General features: G+C 61.9%; 3 protein-coding genes across 13 annotated transcripts; all 3 read left to right on the top strand.

The window, feature by feature from the left end:
- Positions 1–45: 45 nt before the first annotated feature.
- On the top strand, positions 46–8,298 carry IST1 (IST1 factor associated with ESCRT-III). Of its 11 annotated transcripts, none has more exons than XM_082319444.1 (11): positions 98–174; positions 478–555; positions 1,517–1,616; positions 2,289–2,469; positions 2,709–2,796; positions 3,117–3,200; positions 3,614–3,724; positions 4,109–4,315; positions 5,428–5,520; positions 6,699–6,744; positions 7,937–8,298. In XM_082319444.1, exons 3-11 carry the CDS (start codon positions 1,529–1,531, stop codon positions 8,134–8,136), a joined length of 1,098 nt encoding a protein of 365 aa, XP_082175570.1. In that variant the 5' UTR covers positions 98–174; positions 478–555; positions 1,517–1,528; the 3' UTR covers positions 8,137–8,298. The 11 variants fall into 11 exon arrangements, 10 of the variants coding, with proteins under 10 accessions (XP_082175567.1, XP_082175569.1, XP_082175570.1 ...); XM_082319442.1 differs by having other exon boundaries at positions 1,443–1,616; XM_082319441.1 differs by lacking the exon at positions 478–555 and having other exon boundaries at positions 46–174.
- Positions 8,299–9,891: 1,593 nt separating this feature from the next.
- On the top strand, positions 9,892–14,922 carry DHODH (dihydroorotate dehydrogenase (quinone)). Its single transcript, XM_082319461.1, has 9 exons — positions 9,892–10,020; positions 10,396–10,595; positions 10,815–10,897; positions 11,439–11,626; positions 12,085–12,198; positions 12,510–12,663; positions 12,737–12,896; positions 13,043–13,114; positions 14,904–14,922. The coding sequence occupies exons 1-8, from the start codon at positions 9,916–9,918 to the stop codon at positions 13,095–13,097; spliced, it is 1,059 nt and encodes a 352-aa protein (XP_082175587.1). The 5' UTR covers positions 9,892–9,915; the 3' UTR covers positions 13,098–13,114; positions 14,904–14,922.
- LOC309594133 (haptoglobin-like) lies at positions 13,011–18,103 on the top strand. Its single transcript, XM_082319462.1, has 6 exons — positions 13,011–15,029; positions 16,073–16,111; positions 16,473–16,534; positions 16,704–16,805; positions 17,046–17,120; positions 17,323–18,103. The coding sequence occupies exons 2-6, from the start codon at positions 16,101–16,103 to the stop codon at positions 18,084–18,086; spliced, it is 1,014 nt and encodes a 337-aa protein (XP_082175588.1). The 5' UTR covers positions 13,011–15,029; positions 16,073–16,100; the 3' UTR covers positions 18,087–18,103.
- Positions 18,104–18,235: the final 132 nt, after the last annotated feature.

Here is an 18,235-nt window from a genome sequence, read left to right as displayed (position 1 = left end):
GTGCGGCGGGCACTCCTCCGTGCGGCCTCGCCGCCGTAGCTGCCGCGCCAGCTCGGTCGTGCCCCAAGTGAGGAGCGGGAGTGCCAGCTCCGTGGATCCCTCCGCACGCGGTGAGGTGCTGCGGCTGGGCGCCCGCCATTTTGGGTGGCTGAAGGCTGCGCGGAGGGGCGGCCGGTGAGTGGGGCTGTGGCGGCGGAGCTCGGGGCGATGGGGCGCGCTTGGTGGTCGAGAGGGTGCTGGCAGCGAGGGAGGTGCCTTGCCCCGAGTGCCCGCTGGCGGGGCCGAGGGCAGGCCCAGGGCTTGCCCCGCCGGCGCTGTGGGACGTCCCCTCGGCGCCACCCCGCTGGGGACGGCAGCGGGGAGGCAGAGGGGTCTCTCCCCTCAGCCCCGTCAGGGCGCAGCTGCGCCGGTGGGGCTCACCCAGGGTCTCCTGCGCTGCCTGCGCGCTTCTCTGAACTAAGCCTGGCCGTTGGGCAGGTACGCGGCGAGTCTCGCCAGCTGACTAATGCACCTGGAGCCCGCCCTGGCCAGAGGCGAATTGCTGTACGAGTAAAGGTTAGTTTCGGTGTGGTCAGAGTAGCAGCCCGTCTCCAGGAAGGGAGGGGAAGGCAAGGCAAGATACAGGGGAGGAAGAACTGGATCAGCCTCTGTGCAGCAGCGTAGCTGAGAGCCTCATGCAGGGAAATGGGGGCAACAAAACTTTTTAGAATGACAGAAGGATGGTTGCGAAAGAATGGCTGGTGAGCCGGCTGCTACTTGATGGCTGTATTTTGAACTAATCTGTTAAAATAGATTGTTGTTAATCAGAATAGTTATTTAACAAGTACTTTTACAGAGACATTGCAACCCGTGCTGAGGCTGTTGGTTTACTTTCCTCACCTTCTGAAGTGAGGGCACGAAAGTGTGTCCTTTAACAGCTATGCTGTTTATTGTGAAATCTGAGGGTTTTTTCCACTTGTGCCTCTTAGAAATCTAGGCCTGAACGGAACCTCAAAATACCATCTCAGTAAGCTCATCTTGCTGAACTGAGTCACAATCACATTTTCCTAGACCACTGCTCGTAGATGTTTATCTACCATTCTTAAAACTTGATTGTACTCTGGTATTCACATCAGCGGCTACTGTCACTTGTCTAGATTAAATAGACCCAGGCCTTTACCTTCTTGTTTTAGGGTATGTTTTCTAAGCCTGTTCCTATTTATGGAGTAGTCCCAGTTTTTTATGATCTTGCATCTGTTAATGGGGTCGAGATTCAGTCTGTCAGAATGGAAATATCCAGGAAGTTTCTATTCCCTGTTGGCCTTGGTTAAGTGCAGGGCTGTGAACTGGGAAAGGGAATGATAAGTGCTGTAGGTCCAGTCATTTGTAAATAACCAGATTCAGGAATAGCAGGCCTGTACCTGTTTGTTTGGAGAAATTGTTTGGGTTTTTTTTCTCCCAAGTAAAACAGTGACTGGTGTCCTTCTGGCATGACCAACAGCTCCCGGTTCCAATCACCTTCACCTCTTCCCCACAGAAAGTGTTTATCATGTTGGGCTCTGGGTTCAAGGCTGAGCGCTTGCGAGTCAACCTGCGCCTTGTCATCAATCGCCTCAAACTGCTGGAGAAAAAGAAGAGTGAGTATTTGAGGGGGCAGGTGTGACCCAGGATACTTTTGGGGCTCAGGAGACTTGAGGAGATTTTTCTCAAGCCAGGGTACTTTCATGGGCCGAGTATGGAGTAGCCTTTGCTCTTCCTTGCTGGACCCAGGCCTTACGGTCTGCCCCAGTGTGCGAGTACCCAGAGGAGCAGGCTGGCCACAACAAGGCCTCTGTCCACCTTCCTGGCAGGTGTTGGGGTGCAATTTATGGGGTGCATGGGGTGGCAGCTGTGGGCTGTGTGAGGAGGGACACGCCAGTTTGCCCCGGGGGGCCTTTCCTGGGCCTTCTGTGCCCACAGCGTAGTGGGGAACTGCCTGGGTGCTGTGGGAGGCTCTTCCCACCTGTGCTGTCCTGCCCTGCCCAGACACAGATAAGACCTGTGGTTCTGATCGACTTGGCAGGGAAGTTGAAGGTGTAGGAGTGTTTCTAGCAGCTGAAAGCCCGCTCTCCTTTCTCCCGTGAGTTAGTGTGCTAGGACCTAGACACAAGGGCTCTACCAAGCCATGGCTCAGTGTCTTGTACTGCAGAGGCTCGATGAAGGAGAGAGAGAAGCTCGTGATGGCTTTGTGCGTGGTGGGGACCGTGGGCAGGTACGGAGGCAGCAGCCCCTGCCAGCACAGTGACTGGCCTTGGGGATATGTGCTGTAGCCGAGTTGGCCCAGAAGGCAAGGAAGGAGATTGCAGATTATCTGGCAGCCGGAAAAGATGAGCGTGCCAGGATTCGTGTGGAGCACATCATCCGTGAAGATTACCTTGTGGAGGCCATGGAGATCCTGGAGCTGTACTGCGATCTGCTGCTAGCCCGCTTTGGCTTGATTCAGTCCATGAAGTAAGCTCTGGCCGAGAGGGTATGCTGTGGGGGAGGGTTCGGGCCCCCTGGGCCGAGGGAGGGGTACTGCTGGGGGCAGGCCTGGGATACAGAAGGGCACCTGTTTGTCTCGGTGTCCTCGGGCCTCCAGAGACCTTTTTCTTCCCCACGCAGAGAAGACTCTGGAGCCCAGCATGGAGGATGGGCAGCAAAGACTAGGTGCTTGGTGTGGAGATAGGATTGTCTTCTGTTCTCCTTAGGGAGCTGGACTCTGGCCTGGCAGAAGCAGTATCTACACTGATTTGGGCTGCACCACGACTCCAGTCAGAAGTGGCTGAGTTGAAGATTGTGAGTAGGGTTGTTTGAGGGGTGTTATGTGTGCAGGGTGGGGGTGACGCTGCCAAAAGCTGGTAGAAGCCGTTGTCCAGGACTCTGTGTCGTTAAGGCAGAGGACATGTTTTTATGGGCTCTGCAGATGGAGACACCAGTATAGGTGTCCCTGGAGCATCAGGGATGGCTAAGGCTGCTCAGCTGGGGCACTCAGTGGCAGAAATGAGGGAGGTCTGGGGCAGGGGAGGCGGGCAGCTGTAGGGGCTACAGCAGATGTGTGCTGTGTGGTGGGGGAAAGCAAGGATGTGCACATTCCCAGAGTTTCTCTTCTGCTGCAGGTTGCTGACCAGCTGTGTGCCAAGTACAGCAAGGAGTATGGGAAGCTGTGCCGGACAAACCAGATTGGGACAGTCAATGACAGGGTAACAAACTGGTGGGACAGCTGCAGCCGGCTGGAGCTGGCAGAGCAGACATGCCTGCTGTGCCTTTTTGCCCCTTTTTCCTGTGGCTAGTGGCTGATGCCTGTGGCTCACTGCAGAGTAGGGTGGGCCAGCTGTGCTGCTGGGGCCCTGCCTGCCTTGGAGCATGGGAGCATAGTGCTGAGGTCCCTGGCAGGCGGGGCCCTGCTGTGCTGGATGGATGGAGAGGAGCAGAGCACGTGGAGCCCTGGCCCATGGTTGCCAGCGGCCTCCTCTGCAGCAGTGCCATAGTGGGAGGAAAGGCCTCCCCAAGGCTGCACTGTGCTCCCCGCAGCAGGTGGCCCTGGCTGGGATAGAGCTCCGCTGTGCCGCGCTGCTCCGGTCCCGCTGAGTGTCTCGGCACCCTTGTGTTCCAGCTGATGCACAAGCTGAGCGTGGAGGCGCCGCCCAAGATCCTGGTGGAGCGATACCTCATCGAGATTGCCAAGAACTACAACGTGCCCTATGAGCCCGACTCGGTGGTGATGGTGAGTGAGGCACCCGCGAGTCTGGAGCTCCCTTCTGTGTTCCAGTCGCTGACATGTCCTGTTAGCGCTGTGCGGGCTTTCGGAGCACAGGGCTGTGGCATTGCAGCGAACTCGGTGGTGATTGTGCTTTGGTAGCTTCTAGACAGCCCTTACGTAGCATGTTCCCTGCTCCTTCCCAAAGCCCTGCGGCACGTGGCTGTAGTTAGTCATGCTATAGTCTGGTTCCCTTTCTGATTCCCGTTAATATCACTGTGCAGTTGCTGTGCCTTGTGTCCGTGTTGCATTGTGTCCGTGTTGTCCAGTGACAAACGCTACACCTCTGTTCAGAGGGCTGTGATCAGAATAGAGATGTGTTGGTGAGCCGAATTCTTCCGTCCTCTCCAGGCTGAAGCCCCTGCAGGCGGAGAGGCAGATCTGATTGATGTGGGATTCACAGATGATGTGAAGAAGGGTGGCCACGGAGGGGGAGGAGGTGGTGGATTTACAGCCCCGCTGGTTGGTCATGATGGAATCGTACCCATGCCAGTGATGATGCCTATGCCCATGCCAACACCAACTCCGCCCTTCTCCTACCCACCTCCAAAGGGACCGGTAAGTGCCTTTGTTTTGAGCATTCCCTTTTCCTGTGGAAGACTCCGATTGTGGTGCTTAGCCCTGTGCCTGCTGATGGGGAGGTGTCTGCATGTGATAGCTTGATGTGTCAGAAGGCCGTTGTGTTGCCGTGAGACTGCGCGGGATGGAAATCGTTGGCAGTGCAGCTGAAGCTTCGTGTTGCTTCTTGACTGCGGAGGTTCCTACCCCTGTTCTCCAGCCAGCCCTCTTTGCCTTCAGGGAACAGAGGAGTCCAGACTTTACTCCTGAGGCAGTCTTCTGACTGTCAGGTTTTTGACCAGGGGTTGGAGCTGCACTTTGAAGTTGGTAGGCTGGTAGTGTGCCAAGATTCAGTCAAGGAAATCAGGTGAGTTTTGTGGGGTGGGAACAGCACAGAAAAATGCAGAAGTGCCCTGCCTTCAGACCTGCAAGGGGAGGGGACCAGGCCAATGGCTCGTGGAGATGGTTTGTTGTGAGGGTGGAAGGTGGGAGCTGAAAAAGAGCACCGTTCTCTGAATTCGGTCATTTACAGGATATCCATGTAGACTGGAGAGTGGGAGAACAGTGGGATGGCTTGGGGTCTTAATGTGGTCGCAGCAATGCTGCAGTGTGTGGAAAATCTGGGCCAAGTATCATCAGCAGGCTGAAGGCCCAGGCATAAATATGCTGAGGACTTGTGCCAAGTCTAGGTCTTTGAGGCGCTGTTGTGTTACAAGTAAGGGTAACAAAGGCTCGAGTGAGCCAGGGACCTCCTTCCTGGTTTGTGGTACTGCACTCAGGAGAGATGGCTCAGGTGTGCCTAAGGCAGGGTGTTACCCTTTTTGTCCTGGTACTTGTAATGCCTTGAAAGAAGACATGTTTAGTCATGCTGGTTCTTTAGAACAGCCCACAGTCCTGTTAGCTGGGTCTGGTTGCTCCAGGTGACTACATCTGACTTAGTACTTGAGAATCTTTTCCTAGTTAGTATAAACTCTTATCAGATTGGATACTTGCCTGCATTGATCTTAGACTACTACTTTCTCTGACTCCCGTAGCAGCTGTAGGTGTATTGTGTCCCATGGTCGCTCTCCCAGGTGAGTGGTCTGGTGTGTGACTGTAATCTCTCTGTACAGGAGAACTTCAGTGGCCTGCCAGTGGGGACCTACCAGCCTTTCACTAACATCCACCCGCCACCAATTCCAGCAGCCCCACCAACATACGAGTCTGTAAGTGCCTGAGCTGAATCACCATTGTAGGCAGCAGAGGGAACCTCACTCTTTTGAGTGCAGTGGTAGCCACGGGAAAGGCAAATGTTCATTAAGCACATTGCTGTCAACCTTTGGAGCTTTTGGGGTGGTGCTTGGCATTGCTTATGGGTGTGGTGAATCACTGAGCACATGTGATGGGAGGATGACTTGTGAGAAGTTCCTCGTTCCACTGTGTGTTTTGGCTGCAAAGGAAAGCCAAGATCTGTTTTCCTGCATTGTTAGAGTGGTGATAAACAGTTAACGAGTCCACAAATTCTGTTTTTTTGCAATGTAAAGGGTTTATCACCTTCAGTCTGTTTAATTATGGCTTTTGAACTAATTCATAGTTAGCCTGGATGAAAATTTTGGCTGGCCCAGATGATGTATGTTTAAACACTCTTCCTTTCCCAGACTTTTCTTAGTCTTTGGGAACAACGAAGGAGAGCCTGAAGTCTTCTCTTTCTATGCTTGTCATGTTTTTGTTGCTGCGGTTTGTGATCATGCCTCTCATTTTGCTTTTGGTGACATGCTCCTTGTTTTTGCAGTATCCTGAGTAGGGCTGAGTGTAGCCAAGCACCTGTGTGTGCTAACACCTTGCACTGGCTGCACAGCAGCCTTTGAGTCCAGGAGATGCGGGCACAGATGCAGCAGTTGTTAGCTGGGTAGAGATAGATGGCACTGACTGCAGCCCACGGGGAACGAGGAGGTACACCAGCACAACTGACCATGCCGCGGGCCTTTGTCCCAACCAGACTGAGACCTGAGATGGGGTCATTTTGTACCTTGCTACTGGTTACAACGACCTATCTGTTGCTTACTAAAGAAAGGAAGCAGTCGCTGTGATTATGTGGATGAAGAGGGCAGTCTTCTCCCACTTATGTCCTTGATAAACATTTTAGACCTCCTAGTGGATATGCTCTGTTCGTCCAGTTCCAGAATGTGGCCAGTGAAGCCGCTCTGATTGACAGGGCGGGAGAGGAAAATGGAAGCACTGCCTCCTTTTCTTGGGAAGAGAGGCAGATTCTGTGTGTGCTGGAGGGCGGGGCTGTCCCTTGGGGAGGGATGGGGCTGCTGTTGCCCACGAGCAGCGCCTGCACACCTATGTGACTCTGTGTGCCTGGTAGGAGAGAGCTGTAGTAACTGGGTGTCTTTTCCAGATTGACGAGCCTAACGCTGACAAGGATGCTTCTGCGCCGGTGGCCGGTGAGTATGGCAAGGGGTACGGGAAACCTAGGGTGGCGTTAGGGGCTGTGCTTAGCTTGGGATCCCAGCGTCCCTGGGAGGAAGCTTTCCATATATAGGGAACAACGAACAACGTGTAGATCTCGATGCATCTTGAGAGCAGGATTTGAGTTTGGAGAGGACTCTGACAGAAATGGAGAGTATCCTCTCAAAACAGGGTGGATCCAGACTTCCACTGGGAAATTCAAGAACTGGAGTTTGACTTCGGAGTCCGTACTGGGTCTCCAGCCTAAGCTGTCTCGTCAGGCCGAGTATAGGGCATTGCAGGATAAAAGGAGAAAGCAACAGCTCCAAGCGATAATATATTTTTACACAGCGTAAATATTGTTCTGCAGGAACAGGATGAGAGAATTAAGCTCTAAGAGGGTAGATAGGTTTGTATTTATGTCAGCGTTGAGGTTGCATACAGCAGAGCAGGACTTGTAGAGATAGCTGTTATCCCTTGGTCTGTCTCCCTAAAGGCTTAGGAGATGCTTCGTGCATCGCAATTGGATCATAACAAAATTCTCCTGCTTTGTACGGTGTGATTCTGCTCTGTGTTTTGAACGCACTTGTTATCTCTAGCGCTTGATAAGGGCGGAGAGGGTTTTTAGAGTAAGTAGACCCTTGCCAGCTCTGGCAAGGATTTCTGCCCAGAGGATCTAATGGAGTCCTCTGGGGAGCGTTGGTGACGCGTGCTGAAGAAGATGGGCCTATGGGTGTGCTGGATCTGGCTGCATGCTTCAGCTGGACGGCTGGGTGACCGCCCGTGATGCCTGCGCGTGTCTTTAGGAGGTGTTGGAATGGAGAGACCCAGGGCGTTGAATCCCCAGGATGCAGTGCAGCCAGCACAGGCCTGTGGGAGCTTCAGCCCGCCGGCGGCTGGCCACGGGCGGTGGAGGGGGATCTCCTGCTGTCTGGTGCAGCCGTAGGATAGGGTCACCCGTCGTAGATCTGCCGTGGCTGCAGCCCCTTGCGGCCACATAAACCTGAAACCTTGCGCTTTTCCCCGTTGAGTCTATGCGCAGCTGGAGGTGCGCGGCCACTGCTCCTGTTCAGAAAAACACATTGGTACAGCTTTTTGGTAGAACGACCTTTCTTTGTGTGGCTCTGTTTGGCCTGGTGAGAGTGTGATGATGGTGAGGTGAAATGAAATTTCTCTTCTTCTAAACAGGGCCCGGGCCCAAGTCGGAACCTCCTCCTAAACCAAAAGCCGGAGCTCCTAACACCTTGGATAACTTTGTGCTGCCTGAATTACCATCTGTGCCAGATACGCTGCCGACAGCTTCTGCCGGCGCCAACTCCTCTGCCTCTGAAGACATTGACTTTGATGATCTTTCTCGGAGATTTGAGGAGCTAAAGAAGAAAACCTAAAACTGACTGGGCTGTAACTCCCGCGTGAGGGGCAGGAGCTCTGACAGCCGCTTGTCTGTGAGACGGACTCCCCTTGAAACTGGTTTCCTCTATTAACCTCAAACTAATGCGCTCTTCTTTTTGAGCTCTCTTCCCGCTGACCTTAAACCAAATGCTGCGCTTTCCCAGTCTTTGTTGCTCCGGGAGGTGAACTGTGGGGAATCTTGTGAGGTGGAGCAGGGAACAGCCCCGTCAGTCCGGGCGGCTGTGCAGGAAAGCTGCGCGTGACGTCCTGGGTGCCGCGACGGGCCGCCTCCGCAGCGGCTCTGCGCTCGCTCCCGCGGAGAGGGGAGGTGAGGGCTGAGACGTGACGGGGCTTTCTCCTCTCCCCGGTGGTCTTGGGGGCAGCGTCACGCACAAGCCGCCCCTCTTGGCTCGGTGGCCTGGATGGGGAGGGCGATTAAGTCCCTTTGGTAAGAGTTGTGACTAGTTGGGGCGGAGGCCGGGACTGCGGGGGCGAGGAGCCGCGGCGCGGCCCTGGAGCTGCGCATTGGGCTGGCGCTTCCCCCGGCTCCAGCTGTATCGGTGGCATTTGCCTGCTCTCCCTCGCTCCCCCTGGGCTCCCCGGGAGCCCTCCCCGGCCTTCGCCGTGCTCGGCGGGGCTCTGGTCCCTGCTCACGGGAGGCAGCGCCCTACGCTTTCCCCCTCGGCTCCTTCTCGCCGGGCGCGTACGGCGAGCTGCGGTCGAGGGCGGCTGGCGTGCGCGCAGCCCCAGCCCCGCTGCCGGTCGCCGCCCTGGCCCCGGGCGAGGGCAGCCCCTTCCGCGGGCGCGGGCGGCGGCTGAAGCGCGGTGCCCGTGCGTACGCGACGCCCTCGCGCGGCTCCTCCGTGGCGCCTGGGCCGTTGGTGCCCGGCGCTGGTTCCCGATAAAGCCGGGGCTGCGAGCGGCGGCGTCCGGTTCCTCGGCGCCGGGGGCGGCGGTTGCGGCCCGCTCGTGGGTGGGGCCGGGGCGGGGCCGCTCCAGGCCCCGCCCCCGGGGCGGTGCCCCGAGTCCCGCTGCGCCTCCATTGGCTGGGCGGGCTCCCGGAAGTGCCCCGCCACGTGTCGGGCTGAGCGGATGGCGGCGCCGCTGCGCGTGAGCGGCCGGCGGGCAGCGGGGGGCCGGGAGGAGCCGGGGCTCGGCCGGGCGGGGCGGGGGCGGCTGGGGCCGGGGCGGGCAGCGGCGGGATGGGGGGCGGGCGGGCCGGGGCGGGCTTGGCCGGGGGCGGCTGGGGCTGGGGCCGGGGCGGGCGGGGCGGGGTGCCGGGGCGGGGTGCCGGGATGGGGTGCGGGGGGGGCGGGTTAACGGGGCGAGGTGCCGGGATGGGGAGCGGGCGGGGCGGCTGGGACCGGGGCGGGCAGCACCGGGGCAGGGGGCGGGAGGGGATGCGGGCGGTGCGGGGTGCGGGTGGGACGGGGTGCCGGGATGGGGAGCGGGCGGGGCGGGCTTGGCGGGGGCGGCTGGGGCTGGAGCCGGGGCGGGCAGCACCGGGGCAGGGGGCTGGAGGGGGTGCGGGCGGGACGGGGTAACGGGGCGGGGTGCCGGGATGGGGAGCGGGCGGGGCGGGCTGGGCGGGGGCGGCGGGGGCCGGAGCCGGGGCGGGCAGCACCGGGGCAGGGGGCGGGAGGGGGCGCGGGCGCGGTGCTGACCCCCTGGCGCAGGGGCGGCTGCGGGCGCTGGCGGCGGCGCTGGGCGGCTGCGGGCTGCTGCTGGGCTCGGCGCTGGCGGCGGGCGACGAGCGGCTCTACGCGGCGGCGGTGATGCCCGCGCTCCGCGCTCTCCCCCCCGAGGCCGCCCACGGCCTGGCCCTGCGCGCCGCCGCCTTCGGGCTGCTGCCGCCCGCCCGTCCCGACGGCCCGGCGCTGGTGCGGCTCTGGCGGGGGCGGGCGGGGGGGTTCGGGGCCGGGGCGGGGGGAAGCGGGGCCCGGGCGGCGGGGCCCGGGGTGACGCCGGTCCTGCCGCGGTCCGTGGGGGCGATGAGCTCTGCCCGCCGGCGGAGGGGCCCGGCCGGGCTCCCGGGGCGGCCCGGGGTCCAGGAGATGGCCCAGCGGGAGCCGTGGGGCCCCGGGGCAGGCACCTGATGAGGAGGCCCTGCGGGGCAGGGGGAGGGGAGGGGAGGGGAGGGGAGGGGGCCGGGTCTGCTCCCGGTGCCGGTGGGCTCCCGGTGCCGGTGGGCTCCCAGTGTCGGTGGGCTCTGGCCCTCCTGGCTCCCGGCTTCAGCATGTGACCCTGCCCCGCAGGAGGTGCGAGTCCTCGGGCAGCGGTTCCGCAACCCGGTGGGCCTGGCAGCTGGCTTCGACAAGCAGGGCGAGGCTGTGGACGGGCTGTACAAGATGGGGTTTGGCTTTGTGGAAGTGGGGACGGTGACGCCCCAGCCCCAGGAGGGGAACCCCAGACCCAGGGTCTTCCGGCTGGCGGAGGACGAGGCGGTCATTAACAGGTGGGACCCGAGGGCGGCCGCGCCGCGGCGTCCCGCAGGCCGCCCCCCCGGAGGGAGGCCGTTCGCTTGGGTGGTCCCCGCTCTGTGCTGCGGTGGGTCTTGGGTTGGATGTGCTGAGCAGAGCTGCAGAGACCGTCTGTCTCCCTCCTGTTTCTCCCGTGCCCTGCTCAGGGCTTGTGGACGCCAGCCCAGTCCCGAACCTCGTCTGTTCTGGTGCAGGTATGGATTCAACAGCCACGGCCACGCTGCGGTGGAGCGCAGGCTGCGGGCCCGCCAGGAGACGCAGCTCAGGCTCACTGGTGGTGAGACAAGCGTATAAGCCTTTGTTCTTGGGGTCTGCAGGGTGGGTTTGGGGGTCTCCCAGGTAGCTATAGGCCAGGAAAGGTGTGTAACACCAGTGTCCGGGTACGGGAGGGCCCTGGCCAGAGCAAGGTGCATTCAAACAGCAGGAATCATCTTGGGGGCTGTAGCCTCTCCCCCTTAGGACTGTCACCAGGCGCCTTTCTCCTGCCGTTTTCTCTGCGATAGAGGCTCCACTTGCTGCTTTGGGCAGGACGTGTCTGCTGAGAGCCAAAGCCAACGGGGCCCGAGCCGGGCAGTTCCCGAGGGCAGCCTCTGCCGGGTGGCCGGGCTGGAGGCTGTGGTGCTGGGAGGTGCTGGCCGGGGCGGCTGTGCTGATGCTGCTGTGGCTGCAGGACAGGCCCAGGCCCATCCCCGTGAAACACGCGGGCTGCTTATCCCCATCTTGATTTTAGCTGGTCCTGGGGCCTCCCTTGTCAGGTGTTCTGGCCCCTGGGCGCTCGTTGGTCCCACTGCCCTGGTTCAGCCGTGTCTGTGTTCCAGCGGGGATGCCCCTTGGAGTCAACCTGGGCAAGAACAAGAGCTCCACCGATGCTGCAGCTGACTACGTGGCTGGGGTCCGGACGCTGGGCCCTTTGGCTGACTACCTGGTTGTGAATGTGTCCAGCCCGAACACCCCAGGGCTGCGGGACCTGCAGGGCAAGGCTGAGCTGCGGGACCTGCTGACCAAGGTGGGTGACCCTCACAGCCATCCTGGACCACAGCTGCAGCACTGGATCCATCCTGTCCCCTGGCAGCGCCTGCTCTGCTCCAACCAGTGGGTTTGCTCCAGCACAGGGAGGAGCGCGGTGGCTCCCCGGAGTGGTGTGCAGAGCCACCAGGTTGTCCCCTGCTCAGCTGCTGGCACGGGGTTCACCAGGGTGCTGTGCTCCAGCAACGGGCGTGTGAGCAGTAAGGCATTGCCCTCCGCTCTGCTCCTGCAAGGGGGCGGCGAGCCACCCACCCCACGGCATCGGGGCTCACTGTGGTCCTGTGCGGGTCGTGCGCCCCAGGGGTGCCCGTCTCATCGGCAGCGCCCTGTGGGGAGCGCGGGGCCTGCCCCTGTGCCTCCTGTGGCGGTGCGTGCAGGTCTGGGGCGGGAGGTTTCCCCACCACATGCTGCTCTGTGTCCCCGCGCGTCCCACTGCAGGTGCTGGCGGAGAGGGACACGCTGCCCTGCGAGCGCAAGCCAGCCGTGCTGGTGAAGATTGCCCCTGACCTCACGGCGCAGGACAAGCAGGACATCGCTAGCATCATCTGCGAGGTGAGGAGGTGGGAAGGGGAGGCTGGTGAGGAGTGGGCTGGGGTGCTCGTGGCAAGTCACCTCTCTGAAGGGACAGGCGGACCTGCAGCTCTCTGGCTGCCGTAGGGATGGTGTCCTGGGTAGCTCTGAGTCCGTGAGGGCCTGTGTGTGTCACCCAGGCCTTGGGGACAGTCCAGGCAGCGAGGGGCAGCTGCTTTGTCCCCGGGCATGTTGCCGGGGCACTTGCTGGGGGGGTCCTGGCCTGGCAGCCTGGGGATGAGAGTGGGGGGCTGCTCATGGCAGCTGCGTCCTCCCGCTGCTGCCCCCCTCAGCTAGGTGTGGACGGGCTGATTGTCAGCAACACCACCGTGAGCCGCCCCAGCAGCCTACAGAGCAGGCAGCGCGCAGAGCCCGGGGGCCTCAGCGGGAAGCCGCTGCGGGAGCTCTCCACGCAGACCATCAGGGAGATGTACTCCCTCACCCGAGGTAGGGGCAGAGCAGGGCTTGGGGGCGTGTGCTGGCGTCGCCCGTGCTGTCCTGACCCTGCACCTGCCCGCAGGCCGGGTGCCCATCATCGGGGTGGGTGGGGTGAGCAGCGGGCGCGATGCCCTGGAGAAGATCCGCGCTGGAGCCTCACTTGTGCAGCTGTACACGGCGCTCGTGTACCACGGGCCGCCGGTGGTGGGGGCAGTGAAGCGGGAACTGGAGGAGCTGCTGAGGTGAGTGAGGGGCCAGGCACCTCCCCAGGGAGCCCCTGGGCCTGGGGTGGCTCTGGGGAGCCGCGTGCTGGTGCACAAGCGGTGGTACTGTGGTGCTGAGCCGCAGTGCCAGGTCGGCCCAGCCATCAGACGCTGTCCCTGGTTAGGGAGCAGGGCTTCAAGAACGTCATGGAGGCGGTCGGAGCAGATCACCGTTGCTGACATGCTGCAGAACTAAGGTCTAGCCGGGAGGAGCTGTGGCCAAGCAGGGACAGGCCTGAGAAGGACCAGTGATGGGTGACACTCGGGCTGCACTGGTGGGGAGCAGGGGAGGGAGCCTCCACACCGGTGCCACTCTCCAGGGGCATATTTTGGCTTTCCTGTGGGTTGGGCTCCTCAGCAGAAAGCAGTGCTGGGTGAGGCTCTGCTGGGCGGTGAGGAAGGCCCCTGAGGGGACAGCCCTGCAGGCTGTAGGCAGTCCCATGCCCTGGCTCAGGCTGCAGCGCTTCCCCGTGGAGGGCACACCTTCCCTGGTGTTGCTGCCCAGAGCCGGGGGCCAAGCAGCGTATTGGGTGTCCCTTCTGCCAGGGACCCGCAGCCCCTGCTGCCTGCTCTGGCTGGCGCCCTGTCCTCCTGCACCGCAGCCTCCGCAGGAGGGCCTGCCCTCCCTGCCCTCCTCCCCTCTCTGCGTGCGGTCCTGTAAGAAACCTGCACGCCCTGGGTCCTGCCCAAGTGTCAATAAATGTCTGGCTCACCTGGTCCTGTGTGCTGCTCTGGGAACACCCTTGGGGCGGAGGGACGCAGCCTGACTCCTCAGCCGAGCGGGATCAGCTCTTTGTGTTGTTCCCAGTCAGTGCATCTTTTCCTGGTAGAAGCTGCAGGGCAGTGGGCTCTGGGAGAGATCCCTGCAAAGCTCACCAGGGCTCCCCTTGCAGAGACCTCTGCTGGGCCCTTGGGAGGTGCTGGGCACCGTTTCTTCCCTTCGTTGCCAGTATGTGGATGTTTGGAGGCAGCTGTGGTTATGCCATCACTTGTTATGGAAAAGCCCTGTTTGTTCACGCTTCTGGAGGCTGCTGGTTTTGTCTTTGGTGCCTCTGGCGTTGGCTGCTGCTTTACCCTGGCCTCCCTGCGGTCGTCTCAGGCCTTTCTTGAGCAACACGGCTTGACCTGGACACCGTGTTCCCTCTGCAGCCTCTCGCAATCCGCCTTGTAGCGCAGGATTGCATCACAGCATTTCACTAAACCTGTTTACAGGAGGAGCAGGACTGCTGACCCTGCTCTCGGTGGCTCTCGGCTCACATCAGGGCTGTCACCAACCTGCTCAGCCGCTTCTGCAGCCTTCTGCACCAGCCTCTCCGTTTCCTAGAGTCTCTGCTTCGGACAGGTGGTGCTTATAGCTGCTCTAACAGGGAGGTGACCTGGTCCATTGGCCAAGGTTTTGATGTGCTTCCTCTGGGGAGGGCCTGGGAGGCGCCTGCTCTCCCAGTCTGAAGGCGGCTGTCACACCTGTGGGAACGTGAGCTTGAGTTTCACCGTGTCCCACGGCACTCTTGTGCTCTGCAGCTGATTCACAACTGTGGCTCGGAGACATTCAGTGCCTTTCACTGCCACAGCAGTCGCTGGCGGCATTGGCCTCGAGCATGGCCCTGTGCCGCTGTAGCCCGGTGCGTGGGCTGCGGTCCGTGCCCACGGGCAGGCTGGGGCAGCTTCCCCCACCTTCCCGCAGGCAGTCCCTTTGTCCGAGCTAACCTTGAGGCTGCTGGGTGGGCACCACGGCAGAGTCGCCTGTTGCTGTTTTCCCCCTGCAAGTCTCCTGCAGAGGGACAAGCCTGCTGCAGTGGGACAGTGCTATCTAAGCCTGCTATCATCAAACGCCACGGCACCTTTCTAAGTGCTGGCGTGGTTCATGGAGTGGAGCTGTCAAGCCCTGACGTGTCCTGTGCTGGACCCTAGCCTTCTGTGTGCCAAGTGTGGTTGCATGAGTATGACTGGTGCTGGGCCAGAGATCTCAAGCCCTGCATTATTTAGGGGGACAGGTGCCCATGAGATGGGAAGACGCTGGCACAGGATGGGAAAGCCCTCTTCTGCAGTGTCTGGGACCAAACACAGATGTCCCTCCTGAGCCTGAAGGAGCAGAGCATCCGAGGGGCACTGGTGAGACCCCCAGCAGGCCAGGCTTCAATGGCTCAGGGCTGGGACTGGCCCCACATGCCCCAGACGGTTTTGGGGTGGCCTCACTGCAACAGTGGCACCCTGGGATGGGTAAGAGAGCGGGTGCCTGTCCCGTCCCCTCTGTGCTGCCCCTTGGTTGTGCTCCTGCTGGAAGCAGACTCTGCTCGTCAGAGCAGGCTGATGTGCTCTGCCCTGTGCCCTTGCTGCTGGCCGGCCACATCCAGCTGGGCACTGGCCAACGATTGCTGCTACGAGTTCCTGTAAGGCTGGGCTGGGCCCTTGCCTCTGCTGACAAACAACCTGCACCCGAGGGGCCAGGGGCTGCCAGGACGTGGGGCTGGAGCCTGCTGAGCGGGAAGGGGTGGGTGGGTGCTTCTGGGAAGTGGTCGGCTTGGCCGCGGTCCCTTGGAGCCTGCAGCGAGCTGGCATGGGACGTGCTGCACCCCTCGGCCAGCTGGGCCGGCGCTGCCCGGGCGCTGGCGGCACTGAGCCCCGCTGCACCCCAGCTTTGTGGGGTGGCTGGGAGGGTGCACCCCGGCTGTGGGCAGAGACAGGCACAGGATGGGATGGCATTCAGCTTCTGTGTCCTGGCTTCACCTGCCAGCGCTGGGGCGGCTGCCTGCACCCTGCGGGCTGCCGGGTGCCCCCACAGGGACTGCTCTAGGTGGTGGCACAGGGCAGTTTTGCAGGGGGCAGGGGCTGGCTCTGCTTTCTGTGAACCTCAGCTGGTGTCACAGTGCCAGGGCACCAGCATCTGCAGCCAGATCCCTCCCTGCATATTTGTAGCTGCAAAATCCCGGAAACTCTTGGCACGCTGGCTTCCCATGGGGGCTTGGCAAGCTTCCCGGGAGCCTCTGCCAGGCCGGCTGGGAGCCAGGTGGGGCTTTTTGGGCTCCTCCTGCTGGGAAAGGTGCTGGCCGCGTATGGCAGGGTCAGGAGGTCTGGAGCACACGGGGCTGCACCAGGACGAGGGAGGTGGCAATAAAAGGGATGAGGAGGGAGCCCTGAACAGCATCGACCTGCAGGAGGAGGCTGCTGTGAGGAGAAGGAGCTATGAGCATGGGGTGAGAGACGCTGATGTGTCCCTGCGTGTGCGTGGTGCTGTGTCTGTCCTGCTCCCCTGGCTGAGGACCTGGCCCTGCTGTGGGCTGCGGCAGGACCCACTCTGGGCCCGGAAGCGCTCCGGGTCCCAACGCTGCAGCCTCGTCCTCCACAACAGTGGGGTCCAGGTCTGGCCCAGACGACTTCTCCAGGCTGTGTCTGATGGGCAGCCCGGGGGGTGCAGGGCCGGCCCCCTGCCCTCCCGGGGAGGGAGCCCTCGGGACAGGGCATGAGCCTGGCCAGGGCATTGGTCCTGGTGGAGCCCACAGGCTGGGAGCAGCGGGGTAGGAGCCCTCTCCTGAGCGTGCCCTCTCTTCCCGGCAGACCTGCAGTGCTGCTGATTGCTGGCCTGGCCTGGACCGTGCTGGAGACCGCAACTGCCACCGGTACCTTCCAGGGCAAGGGTGGGAGCACTGGGGCGCGGAGGAAGCCGGGGCAGCTTGGCAGGGAGCAGGGGTGGGGCTGGGAAGACGGGACTGGGGAGGGACCCGCTGGAGGTGGGGGCGATGTCCTGGCCTGGGTCCTCTGGGCCAGCTGAGCATCCTCTGCCTGCAGAGTGGAGCTGCGCAAAGCCTGCGGAGATCGAACATGGCTACGTGGAGCACCTGATCAAGTACCGCTGCGACCCGTACTACCAGCTGCGCGGCTCTGGCGATGGTGAGGCACACAGCATGCACACAGCACCCAGGGACGGGGCTTGTCCCCGGGTCCAGGGGATGCATGGGGCTGCCCCAATGCCGGATGATGCAGCCCCCCCCCCGCCTTCCTGGGGGTACGAGTAGCCACCCCCACTCCCCCAAGCCCTGGGGAGGCAGAAGTAACTCCGCGCCTCGCTGGCTGCGGGGCCCTTTCCCTGCCTTGCAGGGCAGCGGTGCTGACTCTGGTTTCCCTCCAAAGGCACGTACAGGTGTGACGAGGATCACGCGTGGGTGAGCCCTGAAGCTGGCAAGGAGGTGCCTGTCTGCGAGCCAGGTGAGAGCAGAGCAGCAGGGGTCGGGGCTGCGAGGGGCAGGGTGGGCGGGGGGCTGTGAGCGGTCTGTCTGTCTGTGTGACAGGCTGCGGGGGTTGCTCGCAACCCCCATCTTCAGTGCTGCTCCCTGGGGCTGCTGTGGCCAGGAGGCAGCTGGTGACTGCTGGCCTCAGGGCTCACCAGGGCCTGCTTTGCCCTACGCAGTGTGCGGGAAGCCGAAGAACCCCCCCAGGCAGATGCAGCGCATCATCGGGGGCCTGCTGGCTAGGAAGGGCAGCTTCCCCTGGCAGGGCCGGCTGGTGACTCGCCACAACCTCACCGTGGGGGCCACGCTCATTAGCGACCAGTGGCTGCTGACCACGGGCATGAACGTCTACTTGAACCACAGTGAGAACACCAAGCCGGAGGAGATCGCTCCTACGCTGCAGCTCTTCCTGGGCAGCCAGAAGCAGCCTGCCTTGGGCATCGAGCGCGTGGTGCTGCACCCCGACTACCCAGAGGCTGTGGATCTGGCCCTGCTGAAGCTCAAGCAGAAGGTGCTCCTCGGAGAGGAGGTGATGCCTATCTGCCTGCCCCAGAAGGACTACGTTCACCCGGGGCGGGTGGGTTATGTCTCGGGCTGGGGCCGCGGTGCCACCTTTGCCTTTTCCGACATGATGAAGTACGTCATGCTGCCGGTGGCAGAGGCTGAGACGTGCAGGCAGTACTACGAGGCGCGGAACGCGTCCTACTGGGTCCAGCCCATCCTCAGCAATGCCACCTTCTGTGTGGGCATGAGCGAGCTGCGGGAGGACACGTGCTACGGGGACGCCGGCGGCGCCTTCGCCGTGCAGGACCCCAGCGACGACACCTGGTACGCGGCCGGCATCCTCAGCTACGACAAGACCTGCACGGCCGCCAAGTACGGCGTGTACGTGGACGTGCAGCGCGTCCTGGCCTGGGTCAAGGAGACGATGGCGGCCGGCTGAGGCGGGGCCGTGGGGAATAAAACTGCCCTACGCCCGGCTGCAGGCTCTGTCTGTCTGTCTGTCCGTCCGTCCGTCCGTCCGTCCCTGCGGGGGGGTGAGCGCGTGCGTGCGCCTGCCGCCGGTGGGGCGGTGCCCGTGGCTCCGGGTGG

This window comes from Platalea leucorodia (assembly GCF_965183815.1).
Source record: "Platalea leucorodia genome assembly, chromosome: 8".
In the NCBI taxonomy this organism is placed as follows: domain Eukaryota; kingdom Metazoa; phylum Chordata; class Aves; order Pelecaniformes; family Threskiornithidae; genus Platalea; species Platalea leucorodia.
This window is presented reverse-complemented; position numbering and strand designations above follow the sequence as displayed.

What these genes read in the sequence shown, in the direction of transcription:
- IST1 (XM_082319436.1), top strand. Translation starts at nt 208, where the DNA reads ATGGGGCGCGCTTGGTGGTCGAGAGGGTGCTGGCAGCGAGGGAGGTGC. An exon ending in AGCCCGACTCGGTGGTGATG is followed by an intron (nt 3,725 to 4,108) that starts GTGAGTGAGGCA and finishes CGTCCTCTCCAG; the next exon opens with GCTGAAGCCCCTGCAGGCGG. An exon ending in CCCCACCAACATACGAGTCT is followed by an intron (nt 5,521 to 6,698) that starts GTAAGTGCCTGA and finishes TGTCTTTTCCAG; the next exon opens with ATTGACGAGCCTAACGCTGA.
- DHODH (XM_082319461.1), top strand. Translation starts at nt 9,916, where the DNA reads ATGCCCGCGCTCCGCGCTCTCCCCCCCGAGGCCGCCCACGGCCTGGCC. An exon ending in GATGTACTCCCTCACCCGAG is followed by an intron (nt 12,664 to 12,736) that starts GTAGGGGCAGAG and finishes ACCTGCCCGCAG; the next exon opens with GCCGGGTGCCCATCATCGGG. An exon ending in GAACTGGAGGAGCTGCTGAG is followed by an intron (nt 12,897 to 13,042) that starts GTGAGTGAGGGG and finishes GTCCCTGGTTAG; the next exon opens with GGAGCAGGGCTTCAAGAACG.
- LOC309594133 (XM_082319462.1), top strand. An exon ending in GGAGACCGCAACTGCCACCG is followed by an intron (nt 16,535 to 16,703) that starts GTACCTTCCAGG and finishes CTCTGCCTGCAG; the next exon opens with AGTGGAGCTGCGCAAAGCCT. An exon ending in GCTGCGCGGCTCTGGCGATG is followed by an intron (nt 16,806 to 17,045) that starts GTGAGGCACACA and finishes TTCCCTCCAAAG; the next exon opens with GCACGTACAGGTGTGACGAG.